Here is a 20,079-nt window from a genome sequence, read left to right on the forward strand (position 1 = left end):
CCCCAAAACAAGGATGACTTTTCAGGTGGATTAATTCTCTTATCTGCATTGCAGAAATGCTGGCATCAGTGCAAAGGAAGCATCTGGAAGAACTGGCTATTAAGAAGGAAGCTAGATGAAATCAACTCATTCTCATTTGGGTTTCCATTATATACTGTGACAATGTCTTCTGCACAGAAATTGTGGGATAAATTAATTTATAAATTTGTTTTATCAGTTCTAAATTTGCCGCCTTTCATTATAATTTCTTGCCCCTTAATTCCAGTACCAGAAAACAGAATGAACAACCACCCGTCTTCTCAATGGCATTGTCTGAAATACCTGCTCTGCTCTTGCTAACCCACGCAAGGCCACTTCTTACTGTCCCTAGGTATGTGGAAGTTTTCTCATGCTTGCATTTAAACTGAAAGCACATATAACAAACTACCCCTAGTTTTGCTACAACTTATTTAGGGTAACAGATCTAGAACAGAACGTAGAAGGAGACTTCTAATTATGATATTATAATTTTTTTAATATAGCTAGTGGTGCTAAATAATTACCTTGACAATACTGTCTTGAACTGTGAGTCTAAGGAAAAGCTCACTAAAGTCAAAAGGGTTGAATCCCGAATCCTGACCCTATTAAGAGTCTGAAGTCACATCTCATTCATTACAGATTCTTTCCATCACTTTCTCAGTCGCATCAGAATGAAATGAATTCCGTAAGTCTCACAGGTTCTCGTAAAATGCAGATTAACAAGCAGATGTTTTTTGTTTCTCAATACAATTTTATTTTTAAAGAGAAACTAAGTTCTAATGCCTTAATTTTTAAAAATTAAAAAACCCAAACCTGTCCAAGTTTTATTGTCTGTCTTTAAGGATTCTTCTCCACTGTTCTTAGCTTGGGAGTCACGAATAAATACCATGTTTCTAACACCTCTGTTCTCCTTCAGAAAAGATATTGCCTCAAAGGAGATCCCTAGACAAATAAGAGTAGGGCCCCAATATAGCAAATTCCGTGATCCACTAAAACACTCTGCTGCAAGGCATATAATTTTACTGTAACATCAAAATAAAGTAGTTCTCTTAAAATGCAAAGAATGTAAAAGGGACATCCAGCAATTGAGAAGTTATTAAAAATACATTTTCTAAATTTACGTGCTTGAATATTATGAAAATGTGAGTCTTCCTGAATTAAATAATTCAGTCCGCATTAATATATTGTAACATGAACTAATATATGAAGTCCAGAGAGGAAAATGAATGTGAAGAGTATTTTGTTTTAGGCAAATTAAGTAGAACAGAAACTACATAAACAGGGAAAACTAAATGGTAAACTGAAAAATGTCTTATAATTTTAAAATAAATTAGGTTATTTTAAGGTATTTGGGGGTCTTTTTAATTACCTGCTGTTGTTAAAAGTCAAGATCTAAAATTAGTATAACTAGAAGAGATAAGAAAAAATAGCTATTTTAAAATCAGCTAGGTTTATAATTTTTTCCTCTCTATGACTAAAAAGGAAACAATATCATGATTTAATATGTGGGTTTTTTCAATCTGATTGTTTAACTCTTAAAAGAAAGATTTTATATGTATGATATCATATAATAGTATTGAAAAACAGCACAATTTTTCCTGTATTTCAGCCACATGGTGTTCACCAGTAAAAAGGAAAACAGATTGTTTTACTCATGAGCTAATACTAACAGCACATTTTAGAGGTCATCCAACCTTTACTCAGTGACACACAAACGCTTCTGGTTGTTTTAACTAACAGATAGCATTACTTCCTTTTAAGTAATGCAAAATAGCAAATATTCCAGAAAAAAAACCCAAAAAAACCTATTGGTTGTGTCAAGTGAGTTGACTCTTCAAACTACAGAGTACTAAAAATATCACCAAGATGTAGCAACTTATATAGCAGGAAATTAGCACTTGGACATGTTCACATTCATTTTAAATGAATGACAAGTTACTTACTTTCATCGTTAGAAACGTTCCCCAGAGAGGTGTGACTGGAATAACGTTTGTTTTCACTTTCATTGAGACATCGTTCAATCCAACTCTCTGCAAAAGAACAAAGATGCTCTTTTTTTGTGTTTGTCTTTGCATAAAAATAAAGTTCCAACATATAAAACTAAACCGGTTTTCAACAGATGGTGTTCTTTAGCATTTCTATTAAAACACGCTCAGTCTGAGGTTATTTAATAAGAAAGTCCTTTCTTGCTTTCAAACTTAACTGTTGCTTTTTAGTTTCATTTTTTGTTTGGTTGGTTTTAAACGACAGAGGCTGAAACACTTCCATCCACATAACAAAGCTCCTCAGGATATTGTCTCCCCTCCCCATCACATGATACATTTAAAGAGGAAAAAATCATCTCATGTGGGCAACTGAAACACATAAATTGCATTAATTTCTGAGTCTTAGTCTGGCAGACTTATGTACTTGAGTATTTCCACTGCTTTTGAAAGAACTCTTCGTGTGTGTAAAATCAATCATTCATGTGAATTTTTGTTACAGCAGGGCTCAAACTGTGCTCTCTGAAGTCCAGTCCTACAACCCCATTCACCCTGGTGGAGTCCCAGGCCCTACCGAGACCTTTTCCACACTGGTACGAGTCCAACATAGCGAGTCAGCAGCCACTGAGCTACTCGAACCTTCATCACCTCGTGGTGGGTGCTCAACCACTCCTGTCCTCCCTCTTCCCTCTTCCAATTTATTCCCACCAGTCAGATGAGGTACAGCATTGCATTGATTTGACTCTGCTGTTCTTTCTGGAAGCTATAACATACATCCCCCGATTACTTTAGAGGAGGTACCAGGCTCAGCAGAATTTACTGTTACAGGTCTTCAGGGCAAAAGTTGTACCTTCCTATACGTTTCCTTGGACAAAGTATGAAATATGAGTCCTTGAGTTTTCCTGGAGTCCCTGGATATTGCTACAATAAACTGACCTCTCTCATAAGATTGTTTTTCAAAGGCATGCACGTGGGCAGAAATGAACTTATGCTCACAGAGCTCTCTGTAGTCAAAGCAAGAAAAAGAAGGGATAGGTGGGAAGGCTGCAAGGTAACCCCACAAGTTATGACAGGAAATAACCCCACTGAGCGAAGAGATCTACAAGAAATAAGGGGAAACAGGCCTCACTGTCAGCAAACTGCCAGAACCAGAAACACCTTCAAAGACACGGAAATGGCTGCAGATTCCTTTCCATAAGCCACCCCCCCAGACACATCAGGCTACCTGCACAGGGCAGGCAGCAGTCCACCAGCCAGAAAAATCCCATCACAGCAGCAGGCTTGAAGGGAAAGCAGAAGCCCAGTGTCTTGGGAAAGCTGGCCATCTGGTTTATAGAAGGTAAAAGTTGGTATGACTTCATTTCAGCACTAGATGCCAATAAATAAATATATGAATAGTCATGGCCAAACACATCCTGCAGAAAAAAAGCTTTTTAAACCCAGGCAGTTGCACAAACTCATGTATATTCCTCTGTACACCCACTCTCCACTGCCACACAAACAAAAGGGCAATGGCATCTGTGTAGGACTTCAGAAGGGGTCTGCTGAGAGCCCTTCAGAGTTGATTTCCAGGCCCTGCCATAAGACTCCAGGCACTGTTGCTTTGTGCGCTTCTGGTTTTCAGGCAGCGTAAGAGAGGTTGTGGCAGCTCCAGGCCATTCCCTTTCCTCTCTCTGCCTGTTTGCCCGCGTATTCACAGCAGGAACACGCTGCGATGCTGCCTTCATCAGTACAAGCATGTCCCTGCACGCATCTTCCTCATTCACCATCAAACTGTCCTGTGCCTAAGGAGCCTCATGACCATGCTGCCTCTTCCCTATGGCCCACTCCTTTGAGGCACTTCTCTGAAAATCAGCAAAAATAACTCTTTTTGTCAGTAGATTTTTCAGGATATTTCTTCTCCTATCAAATTCAACACAGCCTTGTACAAAAATCACTTTAAGGTTGCTGACACCGCAACTTAAAACTTGCCAGAGGCCTGTGCTGTCTGATCAGCTCCTGCTCAGTTACTAACCCACAAGCCTGCGGTGACTCTAACTTCGAGGCTTTTTCTTCTCATGCTGCTCGGCTGCATCGAGTGGGGGTGTATCACCTCCTTGTCTAAAGGCCAACACAACAATATGGCTGCTTCGTGCCAGATTTCTTTTACTGCCCTAAAACTGAACTAACAGCCTCTCTCCTCTCCCATTTTAGCACCACGAGCTGCAGGACAGGAGCTTGGATCCTCACAGATCGCTACGAGGTGAAGAGAAACTAGCTGCTGAGGACAACATCAGAGAGAGGTGTGAGAAGCCTTGAGAAAGATTACCCTACCTCCTCCTCCTTTCAGCGCACAGCCATGGCTGTATATAATTCCCTTGGCTCTGAGCCCAGCTGCAGGGAGTAAAAGCAAAGGCGGCTGCCATTAGCGCCAAGGAGAGACCGATGCCCAGCTCTGCCCTTTCTTTTCCTCCCGGCACTGAGAGCTGGGAAGCTGGGACGCATCCTCTTCCCTCGGCAACAGGGAACTGGCAGCAGCCATCTTTAGTCACGTTCCCTGCCTAAATAGTAGGAAAAAAAACTTTTTAAGTGTCACTCGGTAACAATTTTCACCATCCTTGTTCACTTACTGTCTCTGAAAACTGCACATATACCCCTTTTTCATTGGTAAAGCAAGCAGTTTACACTGCAAGATATAAAGTCTCTGGAGTAGGGCGCAGTTACTGTTTAATTATGTGCTGCAACTCCTTTGGTCCTGAATCACCCCGGTTCAACTCGCTGCAGCCTGAGTCTGGCTTTGTCTTTGTGGTCTTGCATTTAAATAGCTGATAGAAATTCTTCAAGCCTGAAAAGATACATGACCTGTCTGGCAGCAAAGAATGAAGAAAACTAACTCTTTTGAGCGAAAATGTCAGGGAGTTTATGGCAAATTTGTCAAATTATTTGGCAGGTGACAAAATGCAACAAAACCAACTAGCTATTTAAAGGCTGTATTATCTCAGAAACTGAGTGATGTGGGTATAAATAAATAAGTATTCTAATAAATACCTTCCTTGAATAAGTAGATTTTTTTACTGTTTGTATAAAGAAAAAAAGTTTTTACAAAGCTTTTAAACTCCCAATATTAATAAAAATGCCTTCAGGTATTAAAAGAAAATACAACCACAGTTTTGCAGAAACTTAAAATATTCCCTTCAGGAGCCCGCAGATCCCAGATATGATAGCACCTGCCTAAAATAAAACAAAAACAAAGAAAAGAGAAAGAGGCAGAACAAACAAAATAAAGTCAAAACTAAGTCTGACTTTCAGAAGTTCTTTCAGAGTTAATACCATTAGATCCTGCCCCAGCATATCGAACCCACTGGGTAGAGCCCTGTACACGTCAAATGCTCTTGTCCTCACAACACGCGGGTGCACAACCCGGCTGCACTGGGGCCTCTCCCAGGCATTCCGGCTGCAGAGCCGGAGGAAGAGACCCATGGCTAACCCCTGGTGTCTCTAGGCTGAGGTTTCATCACTCGCTCCCAAGGCTGACGCCAATCATACTACACCACTGTTCTAGACAAGCATTGAGTCACATGCTGTGGAAGGGTTTATGTGATTAAAGCCTAAATTACTGTGCTTGGACCTTACAAACTTCTCATAGACAGGATTTCACATCAGGAACAGTCACAGAAAAATGGAGAGTTCAGGTGGTGATTAAGCAGAAGTATATATCAGACCCGATAATAATGATGAATCATTAACACAACATGTAGAAAAACCAAATTTCTAGTGGGAAGTGCTTGTGAGCGCAAAAGAAAATACATCCTGTCTCATACAGGATGTATTTTTACTCGCTGCATTTTCAGTGTATCAAGTCCTAAGGCATTTCCTCTCCTTGCTCTCTAGGACTCCTTCTCACCCTGAGCCCCAGCATACTGTACCCTCAGCTGTACCAGCACAGTGGTTTGAGCAAGGATCAGTGCTAGCCAAAAAACATCCAGGCAAAATAAATAGATTAATTAATATCTAGTAGTAAAATGTAGTGTAGCCACATACTGATAACTCTGTACTGAGACACAGTATGGAAACTATTACAATCTTACTAGCAAAGAATGCAAATAAGGCGTATTTAATGGCATTTTGAACATGCACCTTTAAATATTATATCAACTATTTAATTTCACAAAGATCAAAAGTGAATTATAATGAAGCACACAACTATGTCCCTCAGCCTTTCAATTTTTGTTACATAATTTTGTATACCACTGAATACAAATCCATTGTATTATCTTCTGCAAGATTCCAACATGAGGGAAAGGAGGTGGTTATTCAAATTACAGTAATTTTTCCAGTGTCAGTTTTCTGACAGAATAACTTATGACACAAACAAAAAATATAAATTGTTCCCAATGAAAGATGGGTTAGAAAGAACTACGGAACTACTTCCGGTCCTCTTTTTGCCTCTTCTCTTTTTGATCCTGATCTTGCTAAGACTGACACATCCACTGAACCTCAAGCATGAGAGTATTCCTCTTCCATTAAGTGTGCCCACCACACTTTTAATAACAGAAGTTTAAATTGAGCTTGTTTTCAAAAGTTGGCAGAACGGAGGCCTGCGTGGCTTTCCCTTGTCCTCACCAAGGCTCTTCACACCAACAAACATTTTTATTTGTATGGTGCTTCAAACACTGAGCTGGGAAGGCAGGCCTGGGACTCCCCAAAATAGAGGCAAACACACGAGAGCTGCTCAGGGGCAGCAGCTTTCGTGAACTATCAGAAAAGAGAAGCATGAACTGTTTTTTAAGTGTATCTTTGACAAGTTATTTTGATACATTATCTCCTTCAGGAGGAAGGGCTTGCTCCTGGAAGACACCCTACAGAGCCTCAGTTGAGGTGAGAGAATACAGCAGAGGTGCCTGCGTACTGCCAGTACATTTAATGAGATAATTACTCCCTCTTGTTTGTATAATGGTTATTGACTTAGCATATTTGCAGCCCAGAAAAGAAAGCATTCATTGCTCCCACATGTGCACGGCCATAGCAAGAGCAGCGAGAGAGCCACCTGGGCTCCGCTCCGTGGAGAGGAAGAGGAGGTGGGCTTGATCACAGCCAGCAGCAGCTTCTGCAGCTGCTGTCCTGCCAGGAGGGTTAAGAGGTGCTGCAGTATTAGCACAACCTGTAATCACAGCCTCTTCTGGCCTTTGAGAGCCACAGCATCCTGCTCGGCACCCAAGCAGGATGGCAAAAGCAGCTGGAGGGGCTGTGCCGCACAGCTGGGAGGTGAGCATACCCAGAGCCACTGGCTGCAGCCCTGTGAGCACGTGTGTGAGTCCTGAAGGGAGATTAAGAGATTTTACAGACAGAATGAAACTGTGGTCACCCAATCTGAGGTGCATTTTGCCTGATCTCATTACCCTACAGTGGTACTAACTGCACTGGTTTTCCCCAGTTATGCCATATCATCTGATCTGGATGTGGTTGTATCACTGCCATAATTGTGAATTGCTATTTTTTACTGAAATTGTAAGAGAGGAGAGTCCCCATGTTCTAGAAACATAGCTAAGGCTGGTAGTAATCACGGTATCAGAGTCTGCACAGTCTCCATACGCTTATTTCACCACAGCCCTAGCAGTTGCACAGAAATCCCTCTCATACACCTTCAGCTCTAAATTGGCTCCTATACTCCACATTTTAAAGCAGTTTGCCAGCAAGCATGACAATTTACCTAGTGCTCTGCACAGGGACCAGCATTTCTTCCACAGAAGTTTGCTCATCACTGAAATAGAGCTACCTCTGGAATAAGAATTAGAGATTTGCCAGGACCCAAACTACTACCTGAGCTATGTACCAATTTGGATGGTGCAGCTGCAACAGTCCAACTCCTTATTTTTATTCATGGCTGCTCTTGTAAATTTTTCCCCCCAGTTTCTTAAGGTAGATGTAGGAAAAAAAGTAGAAAGTAACTGTGAGAAAAGGTATATCAAGTGTAGATAATGGAAATATAAAGGGACTACCAAATTTCAGTGGCTTCACAGGAGGACCTTTTGGAAAAATGAATACTCAGAAGTGATGACAGACTTAATTTTACAGTTCCTGTGATGGAGGAGGAACTCCTGTCATGCATGCGGAGTCTTAGCACCCCTCTGAGTTATTTGTTCATCGTTCTCAGAGGGAAGAGTTACTCATCAGTTCCTGCAGTGTCTCTGCCAAGTGTCTCAGTACCAAGCTGGCCAGCAACACTGCCTAGCTGCTTATCTGATCTGTTAGGCCAAGGGAAAGTGGTTGCAAACAGCAGATTTAGCAGGTAAAAGCAGTATCTCAAAAGCTCAGGAGGCTGGCTGAAGGTCATGGAACCTCCTGTTTCCAGTTTGCTAGCCTATGGTACTAACCGGATAACATATCTATCACAAATTTTTTCAGTGGAGTTGATGGGATGATATTCTATAGCTTTTCTTTTTTATGAAAACCATCACTGCCCTGACAGCTTCTTCTGCTGTCTGGCTCAGAATAAATGCTGAGATCTGCATGATCCATCGAGGCTTTTCTCTGCAGAGCTTATCTTGCTGAACATGGTCTGAGACTTGCCACCACCCAACAAACCCTCTGTTCTTGCTGTGTTGCACCATTGCTGTGGACAGAGAACTTCTAACCTCTACAGCTGTTAAATTCATAATGTCTGAACAGTCTGTCTGCTTTGACTATCCCTTAGCATGCTGCAAACCTAATTTCTAACTGCCGTATGAATGAAAGTAAAGCAAAAAAATGAGCCAGTACATCTAATATTTTCTCTGGTGCAAGTGAAAACTACACCTTATAACACTTCAATGTCTTGGTTCAATTAGTCATACCAACTTAGAAGACAAATCACTAGTTTAAAAGAGTCCCTTAAAGGCAAAAGAGACTATCCCTTCCTGTTAGGGGTAACGATTAGGTAACTAATGGGGTAACTGATGTCTGGCCCTCAAACTATTAAAAGCCTGCTCTAGTACTTGCTGCACATCACACCTGCTCTGACTAGAAACAGGATTCATGTTCTGAATCTCCCACACACCTTGCAGCACAGCACTGCTGGTTATAGGTACATCTGCCACCTGAGAAGTGTAATGCTGCTGGAGTGCTGGGAGGGCTGGTTACAGCAGAACATTCAAAGCTTTTCAAGGACCACACTGTTTGAAAGAAAGCAGACAAAAATCACCTTTTCTCTGAAACCTCAACCTGTAAAACCAAGACCTGAGCAAGATCTCCCAGCCTGGCCCCTGCACAATGTTATGAACAACTGTGTGCCTGTACCATGACAGGGTTTGGCAGCTACTGGCTCCCATGGAGGGCATCAAACTTACCAAAATCAACAAAAATCAAGCACAACAAGGGACAGCTATTAGGGACAGCTAACCACACACATGGAGATTTTCTAAGATTTAGGCTTTCACAGGTGATGTCATCTCCCTCCTCTCCATTGTCAAATGAAAAGTTTATGAGACCATATCAGGGCCATCGTCCAACCACTGTTCCCTCCGATTACCCCATCACATAGACACTCCTAGTTCACAGAACAGCTCCTCTTCAACCATCGAGGTGGACCTGCCACACAGAGCCTGGTTTTGCTCCTCGCTGCCTCATACAGTGCCGTCGGCTGGCAAGGCGCATATCCTTCAGTCGGTGCATGCGAGCTGTCAGGAACATCTTCAAGCTCCACAGGAAATCATGCCGGTGTCCTCCTTGGTCCTGCATAGCCATCCTCTGTTCTTCCAAGAGACCTGCTCCTCAGGGATGACACTGACACATGGCCTTGGTGCAGATGGTAGAGCCGCTACCCTGAAGAGCTGCCAGATACCTTGGTGCTTTGTTTGCTAATCTAACTTTTTATTTCATTTCCAACAGGGGAAAATGTCGGGCACTCTTGTTGCAGTCCTTTCTTTTGTTCTTGTTTCTTGGCATACAGTTCTCTTGGAACTGTTTCAGGGTTAATGAACATTGGTCCAAGGCACTTACTAGATGTTGGCAGGAATGTTTTTGTTTTTTTTTCTTTGACTCGTGATTCTGGTAAAGCATTGTGAGATTTGCCATGATATCATAAGAATGCAGAAAATGACTCTCTTGAATCTGTGAGACCTCTTTTGTTTTGTTTAGCCAGGTCTTCACTCCTGAAGATTTTCTGCTAACCCATTTGATAAGGTATATTTAAAAATGGCATGCTGTATTTAAACTACTATAACAAGAAGCACCATAGTTCATCATCTTTTAACTCCTCTAGAATACTTGGGTAGGAAAACTGGAATTTATGAGATGTTGCATTCTTGTTACCCTGTGTACTATGCAGAAGTTCATCTAAATGTAATACTCTTGTTGAAGTACTCTGTCAACAGTATTCTTCTTAAGAAGCTTCATGCCAAATGTAGATCAAGCACCCTCAGGAAGCCTAGAATACAAGATTCCTCTGTATATTGATTCCGGCGTTTAGGGCAGCCTCTAACCTGGATCAGACAGGACTTCTGAAGTCCTATCTTCCCTTCTCTGGAATCACATATCTTATTGCTATCGCATTTCCAACTCAGTATGCATGTTAATTGGGAGTAGCACTTTCCCTCACCCAGTCACACACAGATGCTATCTATTGTTTTATTTTGAAAATTAAGTTTCACCAGACCAGTAAATAGCCACTTGGTTTTTGCTTTATCAAGGCCATTCCTCATTTAACAGCAAAGAGAACCTCACCTGGTCCAATTTCAGTGCAGTGACATTTCCTCACTTTTACCTAGGATCACTTAAGCTAGTGGCACCAGTATCTGACCGATTCAGCTCTCCCAGCGCACTTAACTTACATGGCTGTGCAACATGCAGCCAATCTTTTCATCAGGAAGATAATCACACACATCATGTGCTTTCCAAGCACCAGCTCTGCATACAGCAAAGTGTACCCTCATGCTTCCACAACATGATGTGTTATAGATCCTCAGTCCTTCAGGATCTGCTGCATGAATCATTTAAAATGCTATCATTGCCTCTGATTTAGCTGCAATGTTTCCTTCCAAGGAAATGCAAACATGAACCTTGATTATTGCCAGTCCTATTCTCTCCCAGAATAAAGGTCAGAGTCTCTTGATGCCCTTTTTGCCCCAGATTTCATTAACTTCTTATGCTATGGAATTAACGTGAGACACACAAGAGAGCTCCCAGGGCCTTCATTTCTGGGTACCTATCACAACATCTCTTATGCTTATACCCTATGGCAGTCCCTGATCACTAGCTTTTGGGTTAAACATTCCCAGCTGCTACCATGGTCCCTCAGCTCACTCAGAGAAGGCATGGAGTCCTCAAATCCTTAATTCAGCTCCACTGCACCAGTGCACGAGGCTGCAGTCATTTGGCCGAAGAGGAAGTCTGTGACTCAACGAGAAACAGGGTTTGCATCAAGTACCCACAAAACACTTCTCTCTGCCTCAGGAGCTGATGAATCCAGCAGAGAGGCCAATTTGGCACAGAAATGGTAGTACATCAGTAAGACAGGGCCACAAAGATGACAAAACAAAAAGATGTGCGATATGGGTGGGAGATACATGAAACACTGGTTGTGGGGCTCAGGGAGGCAAGAGAAGAGGGAGAAGGCTGGTTGTTGAGGAGGTGAAAAAGAAAAGGAGAGGAAACAAAAGAATAAATGGCAAAGAAAAGGGCATGGTCAGAAATAAAGGATAGGAGGAAAGAAAGTAACTATAGAGAGGAGTGGGTTTTGGTGGTTTGTTTTTTTTTTTTTTTAATCAGGAGAAAAGAGATCAGTTCCTGGAGGAATGGGACTACAGTAAATATTTCTCATTAGAAACAGCATCCAGTCAGGCAGACTGAAAGAACAAGAGAAGACAGATAGACACATATGTGCAAAGAAAACTCAGGTGTCAGGACATAATCATAGCAGCGAGAAAGAGACAACTAGACTGAAGAAGAGTGTGAATCAAAGGAAAAAAATACTACATTTACTCACATGGTGGCCAGTTTTCCTCACTTTATGGACATCTACTCCAAATCTAGCTGTTGCTCATTACTGTCAAAGGATGCAGCCATTACATTACTCACAACCATTTTGTAAGCAAATATGGCACAAACTAGACAGAAACAAACAAAGAACGCCAATTCTTTCGGCTCTCAATGCACCCTGAGAATATCTGCATACCAAAACTAGCAGAGAGGACATTAATAAATCATCATAACATACTCCCACAAAGATTGGTACCTCTCAGAACTAATCTGTGTATACAGAGCAAGCATTTCATGCCATTAATTTTACAACCTAAACATGTTTGTCAGAAAGTCTTCACTCAGTCCTGTTGTGCCTAGACTTACAGATTCATAAACCTTGTATGAATTTAGTCCATTCCACACTGTCTCTTCCCTCCCCTTAGAAAGTACTATGAAAGTAGACCAGTGCTTTTAAAACTAGGAGCCTGGCTTTTCTGAGAAGCCTCCAGTCTCCTCTGAACAATATGCAAAGCAAACTCAGGGAGGGAACATGAGAAAAAAAGAGAAGTCTTCTTTCCTCCTCCTTTTTTTGCCTAAGACTCACCAAAACAAGAGTCTAGTATTGAATATTCAGCACTGAATACTAACTGCTCAATAGACGGTCTGTTTGCAGAGCTCAAAGTGGAAATGACCCAGCAAGGAGGAGAGGTGAACACGCTGCTCCATCCATGTGATTAAACTGCTCTGTAAATGCAGTCCTCCCCAGTTCTCCCCACCTCCTTACAATGGAGGCCATTTGCTGCCCCCCACCACAACTCATTTAAAAAAAAAAAAAAAAATGTTTGCATTAGAGGGGCCCCCACATCAGTATTGTCCCCGTGACTTTGCGTTTAGGAGAGGAATGTGAGCTCCAACGTTGGGAAACCTGTGCTAGCCAGTCAATCCCACCAGCGGGATCCGTTATTGCCAGCGCTCGGAGGACGGCAGAACAGGGCGCAGTTTACAGAGGAGCAGAGCGTCCTGCTGGGTGTCTCAGCTCTCAGCCTGCGCAAGGACAGAGTAAATCTCACCCGGCAGCTGCCTTGCTCTGCCACGGACCTCGGAGGTCTCTTACGCGCTCCTCCTCCGAGTTAGTGTGTTATGGTGTCACGCAGGGAGCGCCCAGGAGGCCCAGCTGGGCCACAGGCTGGCGTGCAAACACAACGCGCCAGTTCGCAAACGTGTCATTTGCGCACAGCCTCTCATAAGGCCAAATTTTCCTTGATAACTAAAATATAGCTCATTCTACCCTTGACCCCGAGACACCCAGAAGAAGCAGCCTTTTATGGACAGGAGGCACGCGTTGCAGACCTGTCGTGCTCAGCATGAGAATTCCTGGTCTGGCTCTCGTGCCACGTCTGTCCCCGACGGGATCTCCGTCTCACACACAGCACCGGGCACGGCTCCCCTCCTGCTGACCCCGGGGTGCCGAGCGTGTTAGCCAGCAAACCTCCGACCCGCTGCTCGGCCAGGTCTGACATAGAGAGACCTGGAGCTGAAGGGCTGTGTGGAGGGGTGGGTGAGGGTCTGCAAAGAAGCCCATTCCCTCCAGCCACCACGTGAGCCCCTGCGCCCAGGGAACACCCATCGCAGGAGCAGGCATCTCTCATCACAGAACAGCATTACCGCTGTACCCTGGCACATAGCACTTGTGGAGCAGGACACACTTCCACATTTGCTTGCGCTACTTTTTTTTTTTTTTTTTAGTACAGTGTCTATCAGGTCACTGTCGCCTTAAGGACCAGCCAGGAATTTTTGTTTCCCAGTGTTGCTTAAGTTTTGTAGGGGGTAGAGGAACAGGAAGGATTTTACTTTCCTCTGAGCATCAGATGGCAACAGCCAAGAGCAGGGTACCTACAAGCTATGCTGCAGAAGCTAACAGCATTAAATACTCATTTGCTTAATTAGGACATCTGCCACATGTTCATGGTTAAACTGAATGTCAGACAAGGTGGGAACCACACAAGTCAGATTCTTGAAGATTTTTTTTTTTTTTCCCCCCTTTGAAGGACAGGATTGGGTCTACTTCCTATGACCATCCATAAATTTTAATCAACAAATGGCCTGTTTCTGCAAGATCCTATAATATTAGCAAAACACACAGCCTTTCCTGCTTGTCCTCTGACACTCGGGAGCTTTTGGTCTTTTGTAGCAGGTTGCACCTTTGTTACAGGGTGCTGGAAAGTGTCATGGGTTGTAGAAAGGATGTTCTGAGAGGCCTTTTGATTTGGGTATGCACTGCTGTCAATCATGGAGGACCCGGCTGCGGGACACAGGTGGTTCCACCCAGCATTAGATGACCACTCATGAGATCCCACTTATGAACTGGGCTCCCTCCCTCAGCTGCAGCTGAGGTAGTTTTAGCACTTCTGAAATAGTTTAGCAATTAATAGGATTCTAGGAAAAAAAAAATGTTAACCCTTCTATCATTGCATTTAGTGGTACCTGTGTTTACCCCTACATTTGGCTTTTTTCACTACTTTTAAATTCCCCTTGCCACTGAATTTCTGCTATTTTATTGCTTTACAAGTTTAGCACAAGCTGGAGCTGAATTTACAGACCTGCACAAGAACAGAAAGCTCATGCCTGTTTTGTGGCCTTAGGGGTCTCATTTGCAAACTTACATTTGCATGCAAGACATTTTTCATACAAGTTCTACCTGACTCAACACGTGTGTAAGCCTTGCCCCAAGTAGCCAAACCAGTAAAAATGGCCACATTGAGAAAAACAGGATAGTCTGATAGCATTATTCTAAGGAGTGAAAGTTTAAAAAGAGAAAAAAGAGAAGGTAAGCAACAACAAGCAGTTCTATTTCTAGTGACAGTATGCTTAAAAAAAAAAAGGCAATAATTTCTAACACTCAAAACTTGTAGTCCTTACTTCCAGGCAAATCTCCTTGTTTCTAGATACAATCTCAGCAAGCAAACCAAAACCCCTAGAGGAAAGGATTTTGTGTTTCTAAGTGTTTGAGTCTATGCCATGGGGTTCATGAGCACCCAAAGCTCCAGCAGGAAATTTGTCAGAGCGATGACCACAGCATCAGACTACAGCAAGCCTAGAAAACCAAAGAAATCCCAGCACATGTCCCCAGCCTGCTGCTCTGAAATGAATGCATCTAATTCCCAGGGCTACAAGTTTCAAGGAATTGCTCATTCAGAGAATGTTCCAGCTATCTAAAATTGTTTCCCATTACCATAATATTTGGTATCCCGCGCAAAAATGCTCAGGATAAGCTGCTAATTAATTGCGAACCCATCATTCATAGCTGTGAATCAACTCCTCGGTTTCTGTAACAAATTCCGTCTCAGAGAAATTAAGTTCACTTACCAATAAAAGAAAACAAAGTGCTTAACTGTAGCTGAAGTGAAGCAAACGAGACAGCGCTGAGCCCCGCGTTTCAGTCTTGAGGCAATTTAAGCTGCAAATGAGCTTTTTCTTCCTTACGGGGTGCAGTGAGAGCCAAGGCTCTATTTAACCCTCACCACTTTTCCTGATTTCAAGTTTATCAGGAAGGGAAGAACAGGCCAAAAGTATTTAACCCAGTACTTACTTATATACACAGAATGGAAGCCCAGCTCTTGCAGCAACCCAGAAAGCCTCTGCCACTGACTTTAAGCATGATTTCTAACACTTGGCTAATATTTTATAGCCAATAAACTGCTCTTGCTGCAAATCTCCTGGGAGAAAATAAATGGGAATGAAGACAGGCCAGGACTGCTAGTTATGCATGTAAAATAGCTGCAATTAAGTTATTACACACTCCCAACCGTAGGGAGGGGTCATTACGAGCTAACCCTGGGCACCTGCCCTCCCCAAGCACCACACAGACTTCAACAGGTGCTTCCCTTGTGGAGCCATCGCAGGATCGGGACCCATCTCTAACGGCAAATCATATTACAGTTTTAAATGCTCACAGAAACTCTCCGACACATATATACAATTCTACAGGACCTAAAAGATCTGTGTAAACATGTTGTTAGTACAGATGTATTAAAAAAACCTACACGGGCCTCCACTGGCTTAATCATCACCACGTCGTCTTCCGTCCCGTACTTGTTATCTATAGGATCGCTCAGCCATCAAATATCCTTTATGCTATCCATCTTCCTAACTAGAATGTTAGCAATCAAATCCCCTTGGCCGCCGGGGCGCTGGGCTCCAGCAGGGTCGGATCGTACGGGGTATTAATTTTCAGACACAATGAAACAAATAGAAAATCCAGCACAGTTGCAGGGAAACAGACAAGTGGGTGAACTCAGAAAATTCACAAACCTCAGTGCTCACCGAATTGTGAGCTAATTATTTGGACTCGAATGTCACATCAAGTATCCCCAAAGGACTGACCTTATATTTGTATTAGTTACATGACAGCCCACTGCTGCTCTAAAGGCATTGTCACGAACCATCAAGCCCCGGCTGTATTTAAGGCCACCTCTTCAAAAGTCTTCATCTGAAGAGGTACTGATGTTTCATCAGTGCGCGGATTTCAGTGATCCCACGATTTCGTCTTTATTTTGCTATGGTGAAATCCTATGTATAGAAATAGTATCCCAGGGGATGCACCTCCTTATGGCTGTCCTAACTTGCAAACCACTTGCAAATTAAGCTAGAGAAATGCAAAGGTGTTTACATTGGGAGATGCTGCAGTTTTTACGGCTACGCTAACCTTCTTCCTTGCCTGCACGCTCACTGCACCAGTGGCTGAAAACCAGCATTATTTTCTAAAAGCAGACAAGCCAATGATCCTGACGGAAGCATGGTACTGTACCGCTGACTTTCTGTGGGACAGCTCAAACAGCATCACAAGTATCTTAGCGCAAAATGGTGTCTTCTAATTTCAAGAAGATCTTTTGCTCGGTAGACATTTACTACAGTAAAGGTGCAGCTGCGACAGACCAACTGAGGCTACAGGTTTCTTTACAGTCTCACAGACAAAAGTTTTATCTGTCTGAATCCAGAGTCCCTTCTTTAATGAGGGTTTTACCCAAACAAAATCTTGAGGAGTGTAAACTGTAAACTGTAACTTAAATAAATGAAATAGTTTCCTACAGTTGTCCGGCTATTCTTATGCAAAAGCTTGTTTTAGTTCTTTTTTCCTTCCATCCTTTTAAAAACCTTTTCTCTACTGCAGGTCGCAATTCCCCCTCCCTAAGTATTTTAGAATTAATTCATTAGCAGACAAATAAATTGTAAAATCATTCTTTTCTCTGAGTCAGACTTAGAAGATGAACTTCTTAGTTCAAGGTAATTTTGACCAATTTACAAACCTCTAAAAAATCCCTAAGGATTTTACAAAGTTCTTAAAAGCCCCTCAGGAATGAAGACCTGATCCGGTGCTGGGACTTGCGTTTAGATCCCAGTTCTGCTGCTGCTGAAGGCAGAGGGAGCTGCCAAGGATCGGGCCCTACTGCGCAAACATTGTCTGCAGGAACTCTGAAGCCAGCAGGAAAGAAAACATTTTTGTTGGGTTGGGGTTTTTTTTGTTTTGTTTTGTTCCATTTCTTTCACGTGTGAAGTCTTTTAAGATACGAAATGGCATAAGACAAATAGTCAGGTTCAATTGTATAAAGGACAAGTGGTATTTCTTTTGCATGTCCACATCATATCAAATTTAGGATTCAGTAGAATCCTTGGATCATCTTAACTGCTCAGCAGGTAAGAGCCTTTATAAACACAAATCCTGGAAGAGTAAAGAATTTTTTTATTTACTGGAACAAAAATAAATCACAATTTTGCTTGGGTATGAAAAGTACTCCAGGAAAGTAAGAAAAAAAGCCAATAGCAAGTTCCTCTATCTATTAGTAAACTGTGTTGCAAGAAGCAAAGCAAACAGTTTTCAGCAGCAAAATCAACCACTCAAAAAATCAAAAATTAGGATCGCACGCTTCAGCATTATACGTACGTTCTGAAACGTCACAACTGCTTTCCCAACTAGCATTCAAGTATTTATGATTAATATTGGCAATTTCATTAACTGAACCGGGATGTGAAAGCCATTAATTCTCTTCAATGAGCGCTTATATGCTAGATCCTTTTTAAATGGCAAGCTCATAGTAAAGGTCACCCACCACTGCCGCAAGACCCATGTATTTATAAGAATATAGACCGAAATCCGGCCACCACCACGACCCATTCGGCTCAGGCGCTGGAACCCGCTTTTCGTGGTTCACACAAACAGCTTTAAGGGCCTAATCCCAACGTCCTTGACAGCACTGAAAGGCTTTCTGCTGATTTTAATGGGGTTTGGATCCGCTCCTAAGTCTCAGCTTCACGTCCCAAGGATCTCATCCATCCACCTAGCACTTTGAAACCAGTGGAGTTTTTGCCCGGCTCCGACACTGAAATAACGAGGCATATTTATTGAGTCGTGCAAAAAAGTTTCCTTCGGCTCCTGCTCCCTGACGCGGTGCAGCTCTCCCGGGGGTGCCGCGGGGAAGGGGAGGGTGGCAGCCCCCCGGGACATCCCTGTCCCCACGCGTCCCCTCACTCAGCTCCGTGGGCCGGGCGGCAGGGACCGGGGGGTGTCCTGCGTGGGGAGAGCTCCGTCGGGGCGGCGGGGGTTTGGAGAAGAGGGAGGACGGGCACCGGGTCGAGGGCTCTCCGCCTCCGGGCGTGTACCCCCCCCCCCGCCGGCAGCGCCTCGCACCCACCGGGCCGGTGTCACTAGGGGGGGCTGCGGCTGTGGAAACCTGTTATTAATCCTCGGGATCGGATCTCCCGCGAAGTCTTCCTCCCCCCGCGTCCCAGCCGCCCTCCGGGGCTCCCCGGGTGCCGGGGCCGAGCACCCACCCCGCCGCCGCCCTCCCTCGGGCCCCGGTGGGCTCTGCCGAGGGAGGAGATGGGGGACCCGGTGCAGCGGTGCCCGGCCCCCCGGTAGGCAGGCTGCGGGGACGGCGGGGATATGGGGCGAGAGCCGGGCCCCCCAGCAAAGGGGCGGGTGGGCGAGCGAACCCCGACGGGGGCTACAAACTTCTCCCGGCGGCTCGCCGGCTCCCGGCCCGGCTCGGGGGAGTTAACGGGCTTTAGACGCTGCTCCTGGGGCCGGCCGGCCGGGAGCCTTACGGAGTTAACGGCGGCGGCCGAAGGGTGCGAGGAAAGATGCCGCAAACCGCCCGAGAAGGGCTGCCCCCCCCCAGCTCCCCGCCAGCGCTGCCGGGGCGGCCGCGCCGTGTCCGGGCCCCACCGTCGGGGCCGAGCGCCCCGGAGCTCGGTGTTGGAGCGGGAGCGGCTGGGCTGGGGGTTTCTCGGGTCCCCAGACGGCCAGAAATCGGTTTAGGCTTGGTGACAGCCCCCCCCCCCCCGAGGGTCACTGCCCAGGTTAGGGGAGCGTGAGCTGGACTCGATGGAAGCACTGCTGGGGGAAGGGGAAGGAACCAAACCGTTCCCCTGCCTTAAAATTAGAGCCGTGGGTGATTGATTGATATTTTTTTTTTTTTTAATCCCGCTGGTTTAGGGAAAAACTGTTAAGGATAAATTAAAACATGACCGATTTTTTTCAATGAAGCCATATTTCTCCACAATGCAAAAGGATCTTTACATAACAACTGAAACTCAGGAGAAAAGCTAATTGGATTAAGTCCTCTGAAAGGGAGGTTAAGGTGTCTGAATGAGACAACTGCAAAGCTCCACTTTTCTTGCCATCTGTTTAGCAAGCCTAAAGTGTTTTCTGATTAATATTATCTTAATCAATCATGCTGCCATTTATTATAACCATACTGAATTTAAGGAACGAATAGTACGGGGGCTCAGCCCGAGGATGGACAATTTTGAATGCAGGGATAGAAAACGCGGGGCTTTTTTTGGCTTGCTTTTTTTCTTTCCCTAAAAGACCCGTTACTCGCGACAACGAGAAGTTGCCAGCGGTGCCCGTAACTCCGTCTCGGCGGGGCCGCCGGACCGAAGTGTAACTTTCTTTTACACCCTAGTCACTCGTGCACACGCTCGGACCTGAACAAAACGATTCCTTCCCCGCCGAGCACTTTCTCCCCGGAACGACCCCCCACACCCCCCGCCCCGGGTTTTGTCCCGGGGACTCGCCAGTAAAAGTTGCCCAAACCCGGCTGGTGTCGCCGGTAGCCGGCGACGGGCCGAGCCCGCCCGGGACCGCGGCGGGCACAGCCGAGAA

The 20,079-nt window shown here is 44.3% G+C and overlaps 1 protein-coding gene across 2 annotated transcripts in view; it reads right to left on the reverse strand.

Annotated features, from left to right (window-relative positions):
- Positions 1-20,079, reverse strand: part of RFX4 (regulatory factor X4) — a 97,994-nt gene that overhangs the window by 76,206 nt on the left and 1,709 nt on the right. For both annotated transcript variants that reach the window (XM_030041537.1, XM_030041536.1), the window contains exon 2: positions 1,962-2,048. In XM_030041537.1, coding sequence (XP_029897397.1) covers positions 1,962-2,048 — 87 coding nt within the window. The remainder of the gene's footprint in view (positions 1-1,961; positions 2,049-20,079) is intronic.

The sequence above is a fragment of the Aquila chrysaetos genome, chromosome 17, assembly GCF_900496995.4.
Source record: "Aquila chrysaetos chrysaetos chromosome 17, bAquChr1.4, whole genome shotgun sequence".
NCBI lineage: Eukaryota > Metazoa > Chordata > Aves > Accipitriformes > Accipitridae > Aquila > Aquila chrysaetos.